General features: G+C 45.0%; 1 protein-coding gene across 2 annotated transcripts in view; it reads right to left on the bottom strand.

Annotated features, from left to right (window-relative positions):
* CDK17 (cyclin dependent kinase 17) overlaps positions 1–14,138 on the bottom strand; it is a 1,505,117-nt gene that overhangs the window by 651,954 nt on the left and 839,025 nt on the right. For both annotated transcript variants that reach the window (XM_069629414.1, XM_069629415.1), the window contains one exon: positions 5,504–5,560. In XM_069629414.1, the coding sequence (XP_069485515.1) occupies positions 5,504–5,560 (57 nt within the window). The remainder of the gene's footprint in view (positions 1–5,503; positions 5,561–14,138) is intronic.

The following is a 14,138-nucleotide window of genomic DNA, read 5'->3' on the forward strand; positions in this document are numbered from 1 at the left end:
GATTTTTGTTTTTGCTTTTTCTGGAATGTAGAGTAATAGCTCAATGGTGACATCAGCATTTATCATTATTCTATAGACTTCTCTCAGCCAAGTTTTCACAAAATAATGCTGTGTAGCAAACCAGTATGAGGACAAAGATCTCAAGATCGTATCTAACTCCGAAGATATTAGGCACTTACGAAACAGAGCACACATCCGCCAATGATAAATTGCATGGAGCGATGCGAGTCCCAATTCGTAGCATATCCAGGTAATTGGCGTAGCCTGTGGTAGATGCAAAAACGGCTTTCCAAAATTTTGCTTCAAGGTTATCAAGAGTCACTGTTGACCACGGCATTTGAGTTTCAATTCTATACAATATGGATGGGGTTGCTTTTTGATTCCAGAAGATGATAGCCGGTTTTATGGATAATTTAGCATACCTATGCAGAATGATTTTAGATTGTGACATGGCGGTAATCAATTTACGCTCAATGTACTCCACTTGGCCTTTTGCCCCCAGTGTGCCTTCAAAGATCATGCCCAAATAGGTGTACTGAGGCACGATCAACAGTTTTGTGTTGTTGATTGTCCAAGTATATTTATTACAAGATCTTTTAGAAGATGAATTTAAGACACTTTGTGTCTTGCTCGTATACATTTTAAGTTCATTTGCTTGTACATAATCGTTAAATGCTGTGAGCAAGTTCTGAAGGCCTACTGGTGTTTTGGATATAAGCACAAGATTGTCAGCATACATCAGTGATTTGATTGATACCCCATTGAGAATAGGTGAATCTGATCAGACTGATGTAAAGGAGTTACTAACGTCATATATAATGTAATTAAAAATCGATGAAGCCAAAAGGCACCCTTGTTTTAGTCCTATATGAGTTGGTATGGGTGCTGTGAGTTGTCCGTCAAGAGAAAAGCAGATACGGATAGAGGTCTCTGAATAAAATGCCTGGATTATGTCAATCAAAGTTGCTGGGCAATGATCTCTATTTAGCTTAGCCATTACTAATACTCTCGAAACAGAGTCAAAAGTGGAATTAAGATCCACAAATGCAAAACAAACAGACTGCTTAGTCACCTGACATTGGGTTTTAATTGCATTTAGACACAGGAGATATAAATGAATGCCCATCCCTGCAACAAAACCTGTTTGCTGGGGATCACACAGTCTATTGAGGTCCATGTGTTGAAATCACACAGAATTAAATTGGCGAAAATCTTGCCTGGGGCATCCAAAAGCATTATTGGGTGATAATTCTGTGGTAGTGTGATCTCCCTTTTTAAAAATCGGGACAATCAAGGATGTCTTCGAAGAAAGAGGAAGACTGAGATTTTAGCACTTCTATAAAGATTTTATATAAAATGTGCAACCATTGATGGGGATGGGTTTTGATCATCAGATTGTTAAGACCATCAGGTCTTGCAGCACGAGAGGAACTAGCTTGCATGATTAGATCTTGTACCAATCTCCGAGAGCAGTCGACTGACCAACAACAGGTCGATTGTTGCGTATACCGCATCTCTAGGTAGTTTTGATCTGCGTATAGATCAGAAAAATACGAGGTCCATTGCTGTTCTTGGACCCCATTTAGTTGGGCATCTGGTTGCAGGTGGAGCGAATTATTATTTAGTAACTGCCATGTCTCAGCAGAATTTTTATTATTCATGGCATGTAACATTAGCTCGCTATCTTTCTGGAATAACAATGCCTTTCTTGACTTAGTCCAATTTTTATTTTTGCATTTTAGGGAACGCAAGGCAGAACCACAGTGTACCCCAAGATTGAAAAGGATAACCTTTTTTTCTTTCCGAAACTCTGCCCGTTTGGCTTTAACCTCTGGATCAAAGACATGTAGGTGCTTAATGTGACCAGAGCCCAGACAGGATATTGTATTTTTGAAAGGTAACAATAAATCGGGCACAAACTGGCTCAGCAGATCTAACTTTTTCAATAATAATTCTCTCAAGAGCTGCCAACACTTCCCGAGACCATCGAAAGCGCGTTCTCGCATGGTTGATTATTAGTTGCGACTGCATATATTGCTTGACATTTGTGTTGATTGACCATTTAAAAGGTAAGAGATAAGATGTTATGGTCACTCTCGCATGCTGTAATGATTTTAAAGATTTCTATTTTCGAATACAGATATGCATCGACATAAATATAATCAATGATGCTATGCGCATGATCTCGGTGCCACGTGGCTGAGCCGGTACATCCCCACTCACAGAACAATTTACTAACAGAAAATTACGCTCAGACATAAAAGAAATCCATCTTTTAACTTCTCTGCGTGGATGTGTTTAAGTATGTTTGAAGCAGTCTAGGTTAAGGTCACCGACCAACACAGTATGGGTCACCACATTCTCTAAAAGCACTAAGTCCAACAGTTTTGTTAATCCTTCGTAGAACTCATCATCCACAATAGCAGCCAGGTTTCGATAAACATTTAGTAGCGCTAGGTGATGCTCAGCCCCAGTAATTTTAACCAGTTTAATATGAGCATTTACAGCATCCCATTTTTTGACTGCGACCTGCGTTACAGTTTACTGCAACTAGGAGACCAGAAGAAGGTCTTCTCTTGGACCTCGAAATTGCTGGTAATAAGCACACCTCAAAATTGTCCCAAATAGGAATGTCAGTGAGCCAGGTTTCCTGCATGTCAATTATCTGAAAAGGGGCTAGCAACTGTGTAATCGAGGATTGCAAATGAGAATGTCCTCTAGTATTCCAGCTAGCTATCGCGAGCCCTGTTGAACTACACTTCTTTAATGGTTAGTTTGAAATGAACTGTGAGGAAGGCACACTTGTATTTACATTTCTCACTGACTTTCCCTTATATATACACTCGGTTGAAATAAACATTTCTAAGATTCCACTGTGACTCTGTCAGGATCTTGAGCCACCAAAAACCCCATGTCAAAGAGTTTCAGTTTGACTCTCCAGATAGAATTAAGAACTACTGTGGAGGTATCCACAGTCGCACTATGGACCAGTCAGAGTCAGAGAGGAATTCCACCTGCTGAATATCACGTGAGGATAGATCTTCAAGATTGGGGACAAATCTTAGAATGTTGAGAACACATTGCCTATTTAAATCATAGGCTGGAAATTGTCCATCCCTACACTTCATAATGAGTGAGTGACACGGGACGGCATTTATTTTTGTTTGCCGTTTCAAGATCTGAATACTGGCATGAGTTTGTAGACCCCCTTGACGTGCCGCATCAGAGCCCTTAGGCCCCCTCAAGTTAGCCCACACATGATCAATAGAAGGGTCTTGCTCATGCATAGTTTTGCAAAGGTAGCGGGCGCCCCTCTCTCGAAAGAACAGACTTGATAACCTGTTCAGTGGTTATTAACCACTTGAGAGTTCGCAGCCACTGCTTTTACTCACTGTGCCTTTCACAGATGGGAGATATCCATTTGCATATCAGTCTTTGTCCTGCCAAGGGGCAGTCCAGCACCGAAATGCAATGGCAATTCCAACATACTCATACTCATACACGTTGCTACTTTGCCCCATCGTTCTTACAGGAAGCGCTTGTTTAGGTGGCTGCCCTGGTTGCACTATATCCGTGTTTCTATTGGGAAGAGTACTGGTTAATCGTGGCACTGAGATACATGTAGGGAACGCACTAGGGCATTCACTGGCAACAGGCGTATCAATTTAATTAATTGGAGGCACCAAACGTTGACTTAGATAGTCGTCAACTGCTTTTTTTATGTGGTCCATCGGCAAAGTAGCTGTAGAATCAGCCTTTGGAGCCACACACGAAAGTAAGTTGTTTGCTTGACCCAGCACTATCTTCACAGCAGTATCCTGGTTATTCATAACACCACTAGCAGAGTTTTCAATTTGTTGTACTAAGTCGTTTAGTGGCAATATGATGAAGGGGTATTAGTGCTGTTTTTCTGAACATGCGGTAGAGCCGGCACCTCATCTAAATTAATGACCGGCTCCTGTTCGCTTTCTCCCATCATAGGAGAGATGATTTTAGGCTGGTTTAAGTCCTTTTTATTTGCATTCTGGATCAGATTCATTGTTCGAAAAAAGGAACTAACAGTTTTTGGAATATCTGATCATGGGCATTTTCTTCGTTATTTTTGCAAACATTCACGGTCCTTTGGGGATCTCTTTGCTGGGGCAGAAGTAACGCTGGGGAGATGAGAGCCTCTTATGTTGCGAAAGGTCGCCTAAAACCACATAGGCGATGAATTGATAGTTTCTTTGTTTGTCATATCAAGCTCATTTGGGTGTGTATTTGGACAGGTTTCTTCATCTATCGGGCAAATTACTCCTGCAAATGCTGGTAGACTTGCAATGGGATTCTCTCTGCTCCCCGTGTTTGCTCTTGATAGATCTATTGTATCAGCAAGCGATGAGGGAATATTAGATACATTTCTATTGAGCAGAATCCCACTTTGAATGTGTGTTTTTAGCCAGTTGAGGCTTAATAAGGTGGTATTTATTGCAGAAAGAGCCAACTCTATCACTGGAGCGGCAGGGTTGGAATTTTCAACATGGATGTTCCTACAGGATTTCAGGGTAGGATGTACAAAATAAAGTGAGCATGCAACACTCAGTGAATGAGAGGACTGATGGTCCTTCTGCAAAGTCCGGTCGCTGTAGATGGAGATTGGCGACTCACATTGACTTGCGTAGATTGAAATATTCATGTCATCACTCCTCATGTCATCCTTGCTCACTGTGGAGTGTGCTAGCGACGACAAAGACAACCTATTAGAAGGAGTAACCCTATTTTCTGGGGTTTGAAGCATAGTGTGGTCCGACAAAGTATGGGCTACAGACTGACTCCCCGGCTGAGCAGGGCAATGCAGGTCACCACTAGGTAAAGCATTGAATCTACTAGCACTGGGCCAGGAATTGGTGGGGGTCAGAAATGGATTTACAAGAAATTTGTGACCAGACTGGTGGAATTAATGTCGGTCTCAGACCTAAATGGTCTGGAATATTGGATTTGAGAGAGTATAGCGCAGACAGCATGCGCTGTCCAAATTAAGCTAAAAAACTGAAAAAGTAAGCAACAAAGCACAAAAATAAATAAATAGCAATCCCAACACAACAAATTAAAAATATAGAGCGCACAAAATACAACTAATCAAAAGGACAACAAAGAAAAATACAATGAAAATAAATAAAACCGTGCTCAGCTCCACGCTTCAAGCGGCAAAGCAGACAAGCGGTACTTGCTAAGCAGGAGCACGCACACAGGAGCGCGAGATTTGCAAATATGTAGTCACGATGGGAGCAACTAGTGAGAGGAGGTGTGGCCCAAACAGACACACTAGATAACGCCTTCCCAAGAGGCTCAGTCCAAGTCCACAAAGCGGACAAGCAGTACTTAAGAAGCGGTACTTGCTAAGCAGGAGTGAACAGAACCTTTTAACATCGCTTTAGCTGGGTATGGAATATGCCACAAGTAATGTTTTGACTACAAAAGACCCAAAGTAAATTAGACAGCTAATTAATAAAAATGAACATACCTCGCCAAGCTTTTCCAACTTGACATACGTTTCCATCTTGCCAAACCCAATCTCTGACTGTGGAAGCAAGGAAATGGAAATCTGATTAATAAACACATTTATCTGAAAGCACCAAAACACAGACAAAAATAAACATCTTACTGTAGTGTTTTGAAGGCGCTGTATTTCCCAACATTATCATTAAATAACATTACTAAACAATTATCAAACAACTGTTTGAACAAACCATTCCCAAACATCCAACTACGAATCAGATCGTAGATCTCATTGATCCGCTGTGTGCTCCCCACATAGTTCCCTGTCAGTGTGATAAGGCAAAACAGCACCACATTTTGCAGATCCATTCAGAGACAGGTCTAGGATGAAATTCCAAAATTTCATGCAGTTTCTTTGAGTGCTGCCAAAGTTCTAAGCCATCCAAAAACTGCTTTTCACCAACCCTGTAATGCAGAAATGTGCATAGAGAGCTGGTTTTATAGGTGGAAAAAAGGTGTGCAGGTGCCGATGTGTCTGCGGATCGCACGTGCCATCTGGATCTTTTAAGGATGCCTGGCATGGAAAGAGGTCAATGGGGAACTAGCCAATCAGGTTTTGTGGTTTTGGAGGAGGAGTTGAAGTGTACAGGAGTACAGGATAGCAAGTTTTTTCTTTGTGGCTCTGGCTATGGCTGTGAAGAAGCAGAGTGTGTGGATGGTGGGAGATTCTTGGATCCATTCATTGAAGGTTTATACTGAATCTTGTGGCATCTCTGCTACTATTGGATTAAAAGAAGTGAAAGTTTTGTGGTATGCAGGTTGTGGATTAAAGTGAGCGACTATTACCTTTCTGTGAGAGTATGGCTCAATTTAAAAGTCCACATATTGTGCATTGGGGAGGTAGCAGTTTGCGCTATGTGACTGCAGGAACTTTGCAGTTTGCCATGAGGGATATGTTGAAAAGTCTAATGGAACTCTTTCCAGTTGCAAATATTTTTCTTTCTGAAATCCATGAAAGTGAAATATGGAGATGTCCAAAGTTGTTTTTTCTGAAATGGAAGAAGCTAGACAGCATGTCAATAAAGGTGTATGTGCTTTTTTAATAGGTTTAGGAATGTCATCTGTAAGAAGATTCAATTCAACACTACAGCTAAGTCAACGCCTAGTCTGGGATACCTAATGGAAACCCTTATTGATATATCTTTATGTCCAGTTCATGAGTTCTGGATGACTACCCCTATATAACACCCCTCTCTTAGAATCCCCCTGACCCCACTGAGCCAAGAAGTAGTTCTGTTTTGCAAGTTTAAAAGGTTTATTTGAGAAATAAGACAAAATATAGATACCACGCTTTTATAATAAATTAATAATCAATATCGCCCTTATAAATATAATGTTAATCAACAATGGGTAATCTGACACTAGCACACTTCTTTATAATCAATGAGGAGTTAGTATAGGATGGATCAAGTAGCAAAAATACTTTTATGATTTCAAGGGAAAAGCAATGAGGAATAAAATGCAGTACAGAAATACAAAGGAAGACATGGAAGTAGATGGAAAGAGGAGCACACAGTTCTCAGGAATGCAATCAAATACAATACGAAATTCAGTTCCCCCCCCCAGCAAGCTTAGAGAAAACCGGTATGAGTTTTAAAACACAGGCCCCAGTGCTTTGAATGTGGTGGCAATGAAGTGAGAAATATGCTGAAAATGCTTTTAATTCCCTTTAGGAGGTTCAGGGTGAGTTCAGGCTCACTTTAGCAATGATTCAGAGATGGTGATTAAGAGGCAAACAAATTTTTAGCAAGGAAAGAAATGACCGCTGATGGTTACACGTGGCTGGATTTTTAACCAAATCGCGGTAAAATTCGCGAGTGCGTGAATCGTGATTACGGCAAAAGTATAAGGAGTAGCAAGTCGGTTCCAGGCTTGTTGGAAAGCTTAGATTAAACCACGTTCCTAGCACAAACGGGTCCAGAGATACGGACGATTAAATAAAGGTAGTTTTTCAGATTTAAAGTAACTCAAACTGACAAGTGACAGCTATGCAGCTGCAGAATTGACAAGTGACAACTTCTAGGAGGCAGTTCTACTTAGGTTAAAATAGTTTGGATTAGATTATTTTAACTAAGAGATTGGTTCTGCACAGTTCTGCTAGGTACTCACAATATAAATTTGAAATAGGCCTCGCCACGGATCTGGTCAGGTTTTGGACTGGACTCCGGTTCTGGTCTCGGCACTTCACAGTGATCTGGGTCAGCTCTCTGGTTTTGCTCACAGCGGTCTGGGTCACTCTGGATCTATGGTCTGGTCTGTCCGGATAAAGCGGTCTCTGCACGGCTCCTGGATCTCTGCACTGGTCCTGGCAAAAGTTCTTGGCAAGGGATTCAAGCAGCTCGCCCGGCTGTGAGTAGCTTGCAATGATTTGAGGCCTGCTGCAGAGAACTCAGCTTGTGGTTTTAGGCCTCTGATTTAGGTTCTAAAGTATAAGTTCTAGGTTCTGGAGTATGTAGCTGGAGTCAGTCTGGAACTGGTATCTTCTGGATGTTGTGTGGTCCGGCAAAACGCTCCGCAGCAACTGGATTTGAATCTCTCTACCTGTCCCAGCAGTCTCTTTTTGTGTTTTGAAAATGGGTGTGTGCCTGGGCCTAGCTAAGCCTGCCCCTCTCTACTTGTCATTGGCCCAATTCTCCCCTCTCCCATGATTGGGGGAAGGAAATGTGAGTCATAGTGATGCTGTAGGTTTTATGGGTCAGAGGATCCTGCCCTGGTCAGTTTGCCCACAAATCTATATTTGATTCAAATACATCCTTCCCAGATATACAACTTGTTGAACTTACATGTGCACATTATATATTCCTTATGGTCCATGCTTGTCCGCCTCTGATCTTCCTGGGGGCTTGCATTCAAAAATGACAACATTTTGCGCTTTTTAACTGGTTTTGCAATATCGGACATTTACCCAAATTTACACACATGTGCGCAAGGAGTATGGACATTAATTGATGAAGTGTCAGATTTTTAACATGCAGACATTTGCAGTGAGGCCCTATTTTCCGCTAGCAACCCCCCAGAATACACCACAGGGTCCTAACGCATCTCAAAATGTTCACAGAAAAATCACAAAAATAATGATATTACTTATATAATTCTGACAAGTCCGCACTTTGAGTTATCTATCTTTTTAAAATTATGCCCTGGTCAAAAAGGGGTGTGGCTTCCCACATCACAGGGTGGAATAACTGGTTTATCCACTTCCCCCAAGCTCAGCTGCTAGCAGAGGCACTGCCCCTCCCAGTTTCCCCTTAGAGGAAGCCACTTTTACGACGCCCCCAATATAACATTTGCCTGAGTCCAGGACAGGTCTTTGTTCACCTGCCTGTAGTCCCCAGCTGCTCCACCCCTAATCTAATCAGAGAGGTGACAACTCCTTTTGGCAAGGGGAAGAGTGGCTGAGCAGGTTTTAACTCCTGTGGGGGTAGTTGTCAGGCAGAATTCAGTTTCATTAAGCCAGGTTTCAGCTAAATGTCACTTTTCGTTCCCAGTTTAAATCACTTACAATTTTTACATATACACTAAATAATTACTTCCTTCAAGTCATTTCAGAATATAGTTTTACATTGTATCCACCTCTTAGCAAGTCTTTCTTTGGTCTGGATTTGTTTCATTTGTTCAGTTTTACACAAAAGTCTGGTGGTTTTAAAACGCCGGCTTTCTGATAGTGGTGAGTACTGGTAATGCAACCATTTTTGGGATTAAGAAAATTAATTCCCCACAAGAAGGTTGTATCTTTGGAGTGGTCTCGTGCCAACTGCGCAGTTCTCCTATTCTGGCGTGAATGTGGGCGGCGATAGTTCATCCCCACATCCATCCAGTCTATTGATTTAGTTTGTTCTGGGATAGAATAATGGGCGGCGACAGCTCATCCCCACATCTACCCAGTCTATTGATTCAACATGGGTCAAAACCCATGACACATTTTTTGACAACGCAAATATCACGTTGGATAGGGTAAGTATTTTTCAATGAGATGCAATACATTTGACTGATGTCAGAAATCATTTTTCTTTTGCATATAAAAAATGCACTGCACAAATGTGTGAACTTGTGAAATATGCTGTGAAATATTTTTCTAGTATTTGTAGTAAATTAAGAACAAAAACAGAAAATAAATTAGTAGTTTTTGTGAAAGTTAGATTAAGTTCAGTAGAAAATGTATTTGGGCAGTATATAAAACCCCCTAAAAAAAAAAGTTTTTTTTAAGAGCCACCATTTCTGAATGAAAACAAGTTAATTGATTTGAATTCCCCCACCCCCACGGCTAGAATTTTCCAGGTGTCTGCAGACTTTCGTACTATCCACGGACTATGCAGACTGCAAAAGGTCCTGTGATTTTTATTTTTAGTTCTATTTTTTTAACTGAAAGTTGCGTCCTAAAGGTACCTTTATTTGTCTTTCTGGCTTTTAGATTTTTGGGGGATTTTGTATTTTTTGTAGGAGAGGCGAGGAGGTAAGGTGCACGAGATAAGGGAGAGAAGGGACACCTACCACAGATATGGAGGGGCAGGTGGTCAGGCGAAGATGCTCGGCGTAGGTAGGTGGCAGTGTTGCCCGTGCTCCTTGACTGCAGCCTCAAAAGCCTCAAACTTCTACCCCCTGCAGAGTGGTGTGTCACCGTTCAGAGTATTGTGATTTTGGAAAGGTAAGGGTCAACAGCGTTCTGGATGGCATGCGAGGCAGCCGGCGGGATCCTCTGTAGCCTGTGTGGTGGTCCACACAGTTGAAAGCCATGGGGTAGAGGAAGAGAGTATACTTCGACCTGAGAAAGGAATAGCCTTTCATAGAGCACTTGTGGTGTCGCATGGAGGTAGCCACAAAAGAGTACTGTCCAGGGTGTCCGCAACTGAGTACGACCCTTCGCTTAATGCATTCAACCATGGCAGCCAGAGCTTTTGATACAACCCCAATGGTCTTAAAAAACCGCCACACCCATGATTCTCTCTGGGTGCTGGAGGTAGAAACTTCCTCTAGCTCATCTTCGTGTTCCTACACATCATTGCAATTGTTCCCCTGTCCAGGTCCTCCATGTGGTGGTGGCCCCTGGGAAGGTGGGATGGTCATGACAGATGCCATTCTTGAACTCCTGGAAGTAGCTCTCAAAAGATGCTCTCTCCTGGTCTGCCAGATTGAGAATTACTAAAAGTAATGGGTGGGTTCCTTCAGAGGAACGGTCCGCGTACTACTAAGTTCAAAACAGACCTTGAAAAAAGTTGTCAGATCAACTAAAAAAAGGTGTAGGAGCTCTGGAAGGGTAAACTTTCAACTTGAAACATTCTAGATTGGCCGAAAATGCAGTTTCAATCTGTCCGTGGTCACAGACGCTGTCCGTGGACGCGTTGGCACACCGCACGAGCGCAGTGACATAATGACGTCCATGGAGTCTCCGTGGGTGTCTGCGAACATCGGTGGGCGAGAGACACTGGGTGCATGTGTGGGGATGTCTGCAAACAGGCACGTTGTCGGTGTACTAATTTAAAATGTGTCATGCAAGACCGGACACGCACGGACAGGGAGCGATGTCCACGGACGCCCCATTGCGAACCCTCCAAATGGTCGAGATGTTCGCGGACTATTGATTGGGGGAGCGCCAGCGATGTGGTCGCTCTCCTAACGGCTTCCGTGGGAAGCCTGCCGCTTTACTTTCTAATACGGTGTCTCGGTGGGTGATTTTGAAATAAAATACCGGGTTTAGCATCTGGAAAGCTCAGGCAGCAGATGGGAAAAGGCTGAGCTGCTGGAGTCGACTGGAGCCCGGGGCTGGAGCGGAAGAGTTTGCAGAGCTGCCGCCAGAGCATTGCAAAATGGCGGCCGGCCCCGGGCGAACCATTACGGCGGCGCCGAGGGACTGATGGCGTGCAATCTCGGCTACAAATAGCGCCGTGGGGGAGCTCCGGCCACCTTTCAGCCTGCCCACATCGCTTCCGTGGAACGCTTCGGGGTCGTCCCCCAGTCGCCCTCCTGTGAGCTCCTGCGGCATCGGCTCGGGGAGAAGTGCGGCGCCCAGCCCCTCTGTGGTGCTGTGAGACAGCGGACTCCGCGTAGCCCTATCGGCCGTCGGAGGCAAGTACGGGCGGCCTGGCCTGGGGGGGGCCGTGCCGTGGATGCAAGGCCCCCTGGGAGGCTTAGTGGATTACTTCACTACCCCTGGAGGGGGAGACTAATTCCAGGTGGGGGCTCCTCCCCAGCAGGTTCTCCTCGTTCCGGGACTCATCGACCCTCCGCAGCCCCCCAGCGCCTCATAAAATCAGCCGCCGTGTTCGGGCGGCTAAACGAAGCCACCAAGGGAACATCAGCTTGCCTGTGCTCCCAGGTGCCCCCTGGAGCAGCGGGGGCCACCTGGTGAGTAAAGGCCCCTATTACACAGCCCACCTCCCCCTCCCCTTTAATTCTAGACCACTGTCAAGCCTGCATTCACCTACCGGGGCACACCAGCCCACAACACAACCAGAATCGGGTCCAGTGTGGAAGGGGAGAGGGAACATCTATCGCTAACAACAATTGAAAATTCCTGGGCTCACATATGAAGAAAGAATCGGGACATATGCAGACAGCTGATGGAACTACCTAACAAGGACTCAAAACTCTCAGGGGAAACAGCCTTCTTCCCTTCTCTCCCCATGCACTGATCCTTTGACTGGCCTGCTTGCGCTAGAGGGGGCACACACAACTAAGAGCTGAACCTATATGATCTGGAGGGCTAGCCACATTATAGCCTGCCTCCATCGATGGCCACATCCTAAAGTCTACTCGTCACCCTATTCGTGGGGCGCCCCGGCCCAACCAACTGAGCTCGACGGACACCTCACCCCGGAAAGGTCACACTGATGACCACAACGACAAGGACTAAGGGAGCCGCACCAGCAGTGTTGATACATCCCGCCTAAAGGTAAGCTAGCTCCACCTGACTACCATCGCCCCATCTACAAGGCCTGCCTTGATACACAGCCAGCAACATAACCCCAATCAGGGGTTTCCCCCCTTCTCTCTTCCTGGGGCACCCCGGCCCACTCCACTATTCCCTGGCCCCCCAGCTATCAGACACCCAATGGGTATTGGCTACCTCCGTAGCGCTTGGCCACCCGCTGCTGGAAAGAAAACTTCCCGCAGCTGCACTCTAACAAGAGCATCGAACAAAGACTTATTGCACTCACCAACCTATAGAGCTGCTAGAGACAACCTCACTGACCTTCACCTGGCCGCTTCTGCTAGTCAAAAGCGAACACTTCAACACGTGCCCCCTTCCTTTTCAACAGGATCCCGCCATGGCTAAACAATCAAAGGCCAATAAAAATGCAGACATCTCCACGATGCTACTGGCAGCCGACAAGGCCAAGAAAACTGATACCCCTCTCAAAATAGCCCCACAAAAGACAGTGGACGACAAAGAATCCCTAGCAACCACAGAAGACATCCAGGCTTCATGGCAGACATCAAAACAGAATTCAGATCATGCATGATGGAACTCAACACAAAACTCGAAAATACTAACCAAAGTGTTACAGAAGTGGAACAGCGCATAGGGGAAAATGAGGATCGTTCTCTAGACCAGTTGACATCAATGGAGGGGATCCAACGCTCGATCCGGTCCCTCCAGGATAAGTGTGAAATTCTATAGTTCAAACAGGAGGACTTGGAAAACAGGGCCCGCCGCAACAATCTTCGAATCCGGGGTATTCCAGCATCTATCCCGGACAAAGACCTCCCCGAATATGTGGGGAACATTTTTCAGGCCCTCCTCCCCCACCTAGACAAAACATTGCTTCTACTGGACCGTATCCATAGACTGCGCCCTCGACATGGGGTGACAACAGACTCCCCTGCGGATGTGATAACCAGAGTGCACTTCTTTACAACCAAGGAGGCCATATCAGAGATAAGTCGCACCCGAGACAAACTATCCTTCCAGGGGTCCCCTCTTCAAATTTACCAGGACCTCTCATTACTCACTTTACAAAAAAGAATAGCCCTCTGCCCGCCCTCCCTCTTCCTTCAAAACCGCCGGGATCCGATACAGGTGGCTTTTTCCCACAGCCCTTCAGTACACTTACAATGGATCTCTCCGTAGAATTACCCATCTGGAAGATGCTGAGAAAATTCTACACTCTGGCTCCCCGGAGGGTGCCACAGCACGTACAACAACCAATAATAATGGTGAAGCTCCAGCCTCCCCAACAAAATCCAAAGAAACTTCCTGGTCCCGAGTCTCGAGATACGGAAAAAGGAAATGACTTCCTGCATGCTCCTCACTAGCATATGGCGAACATTCGCCCTCTTCGGGTCTTCCGGAACCCCCGAATTGCCCCTCCGAGAACACCAACTCCTCAGCTTTCTAAGATAAGTCCACCGGCAGGCCCCCCACGGCTCATGCCCATTCCCAAGGCACAGACCATCAATGAGTCCTTGGAATTACCTTTCCATGCAGTTGCCAGACCCCGCCACGTTGGCAGAGTGCATGGATATGGCCACACTGGCCAAGGGGGGGGTCTGTACCTGAAACCCCAGGCCCCCCATGTTGTATAAGTCGGGGCCATCCCGTTGGAGGCCCCATTTAAAAGTTCAGAGACAGAGTGACCAGCAGTCGTATCTCCTCCATAATG

This window comes from Ambystoma mexicanum, chromosome 12, assembly GCF_040938575.1.
Source record: "Ambystoma mexicanum isolate Mex_15411 chromosome 12, UKY_AmexF1_1, whole genome shotgun sequence".
Classification (NCBI taxonomy): domain Eukaryota; kingdom Metazoa; phylum Chordata; class Amphibia; order Caudata; family Ambystomatidae; genus Ambystoma; species Ambystoma mexicanum.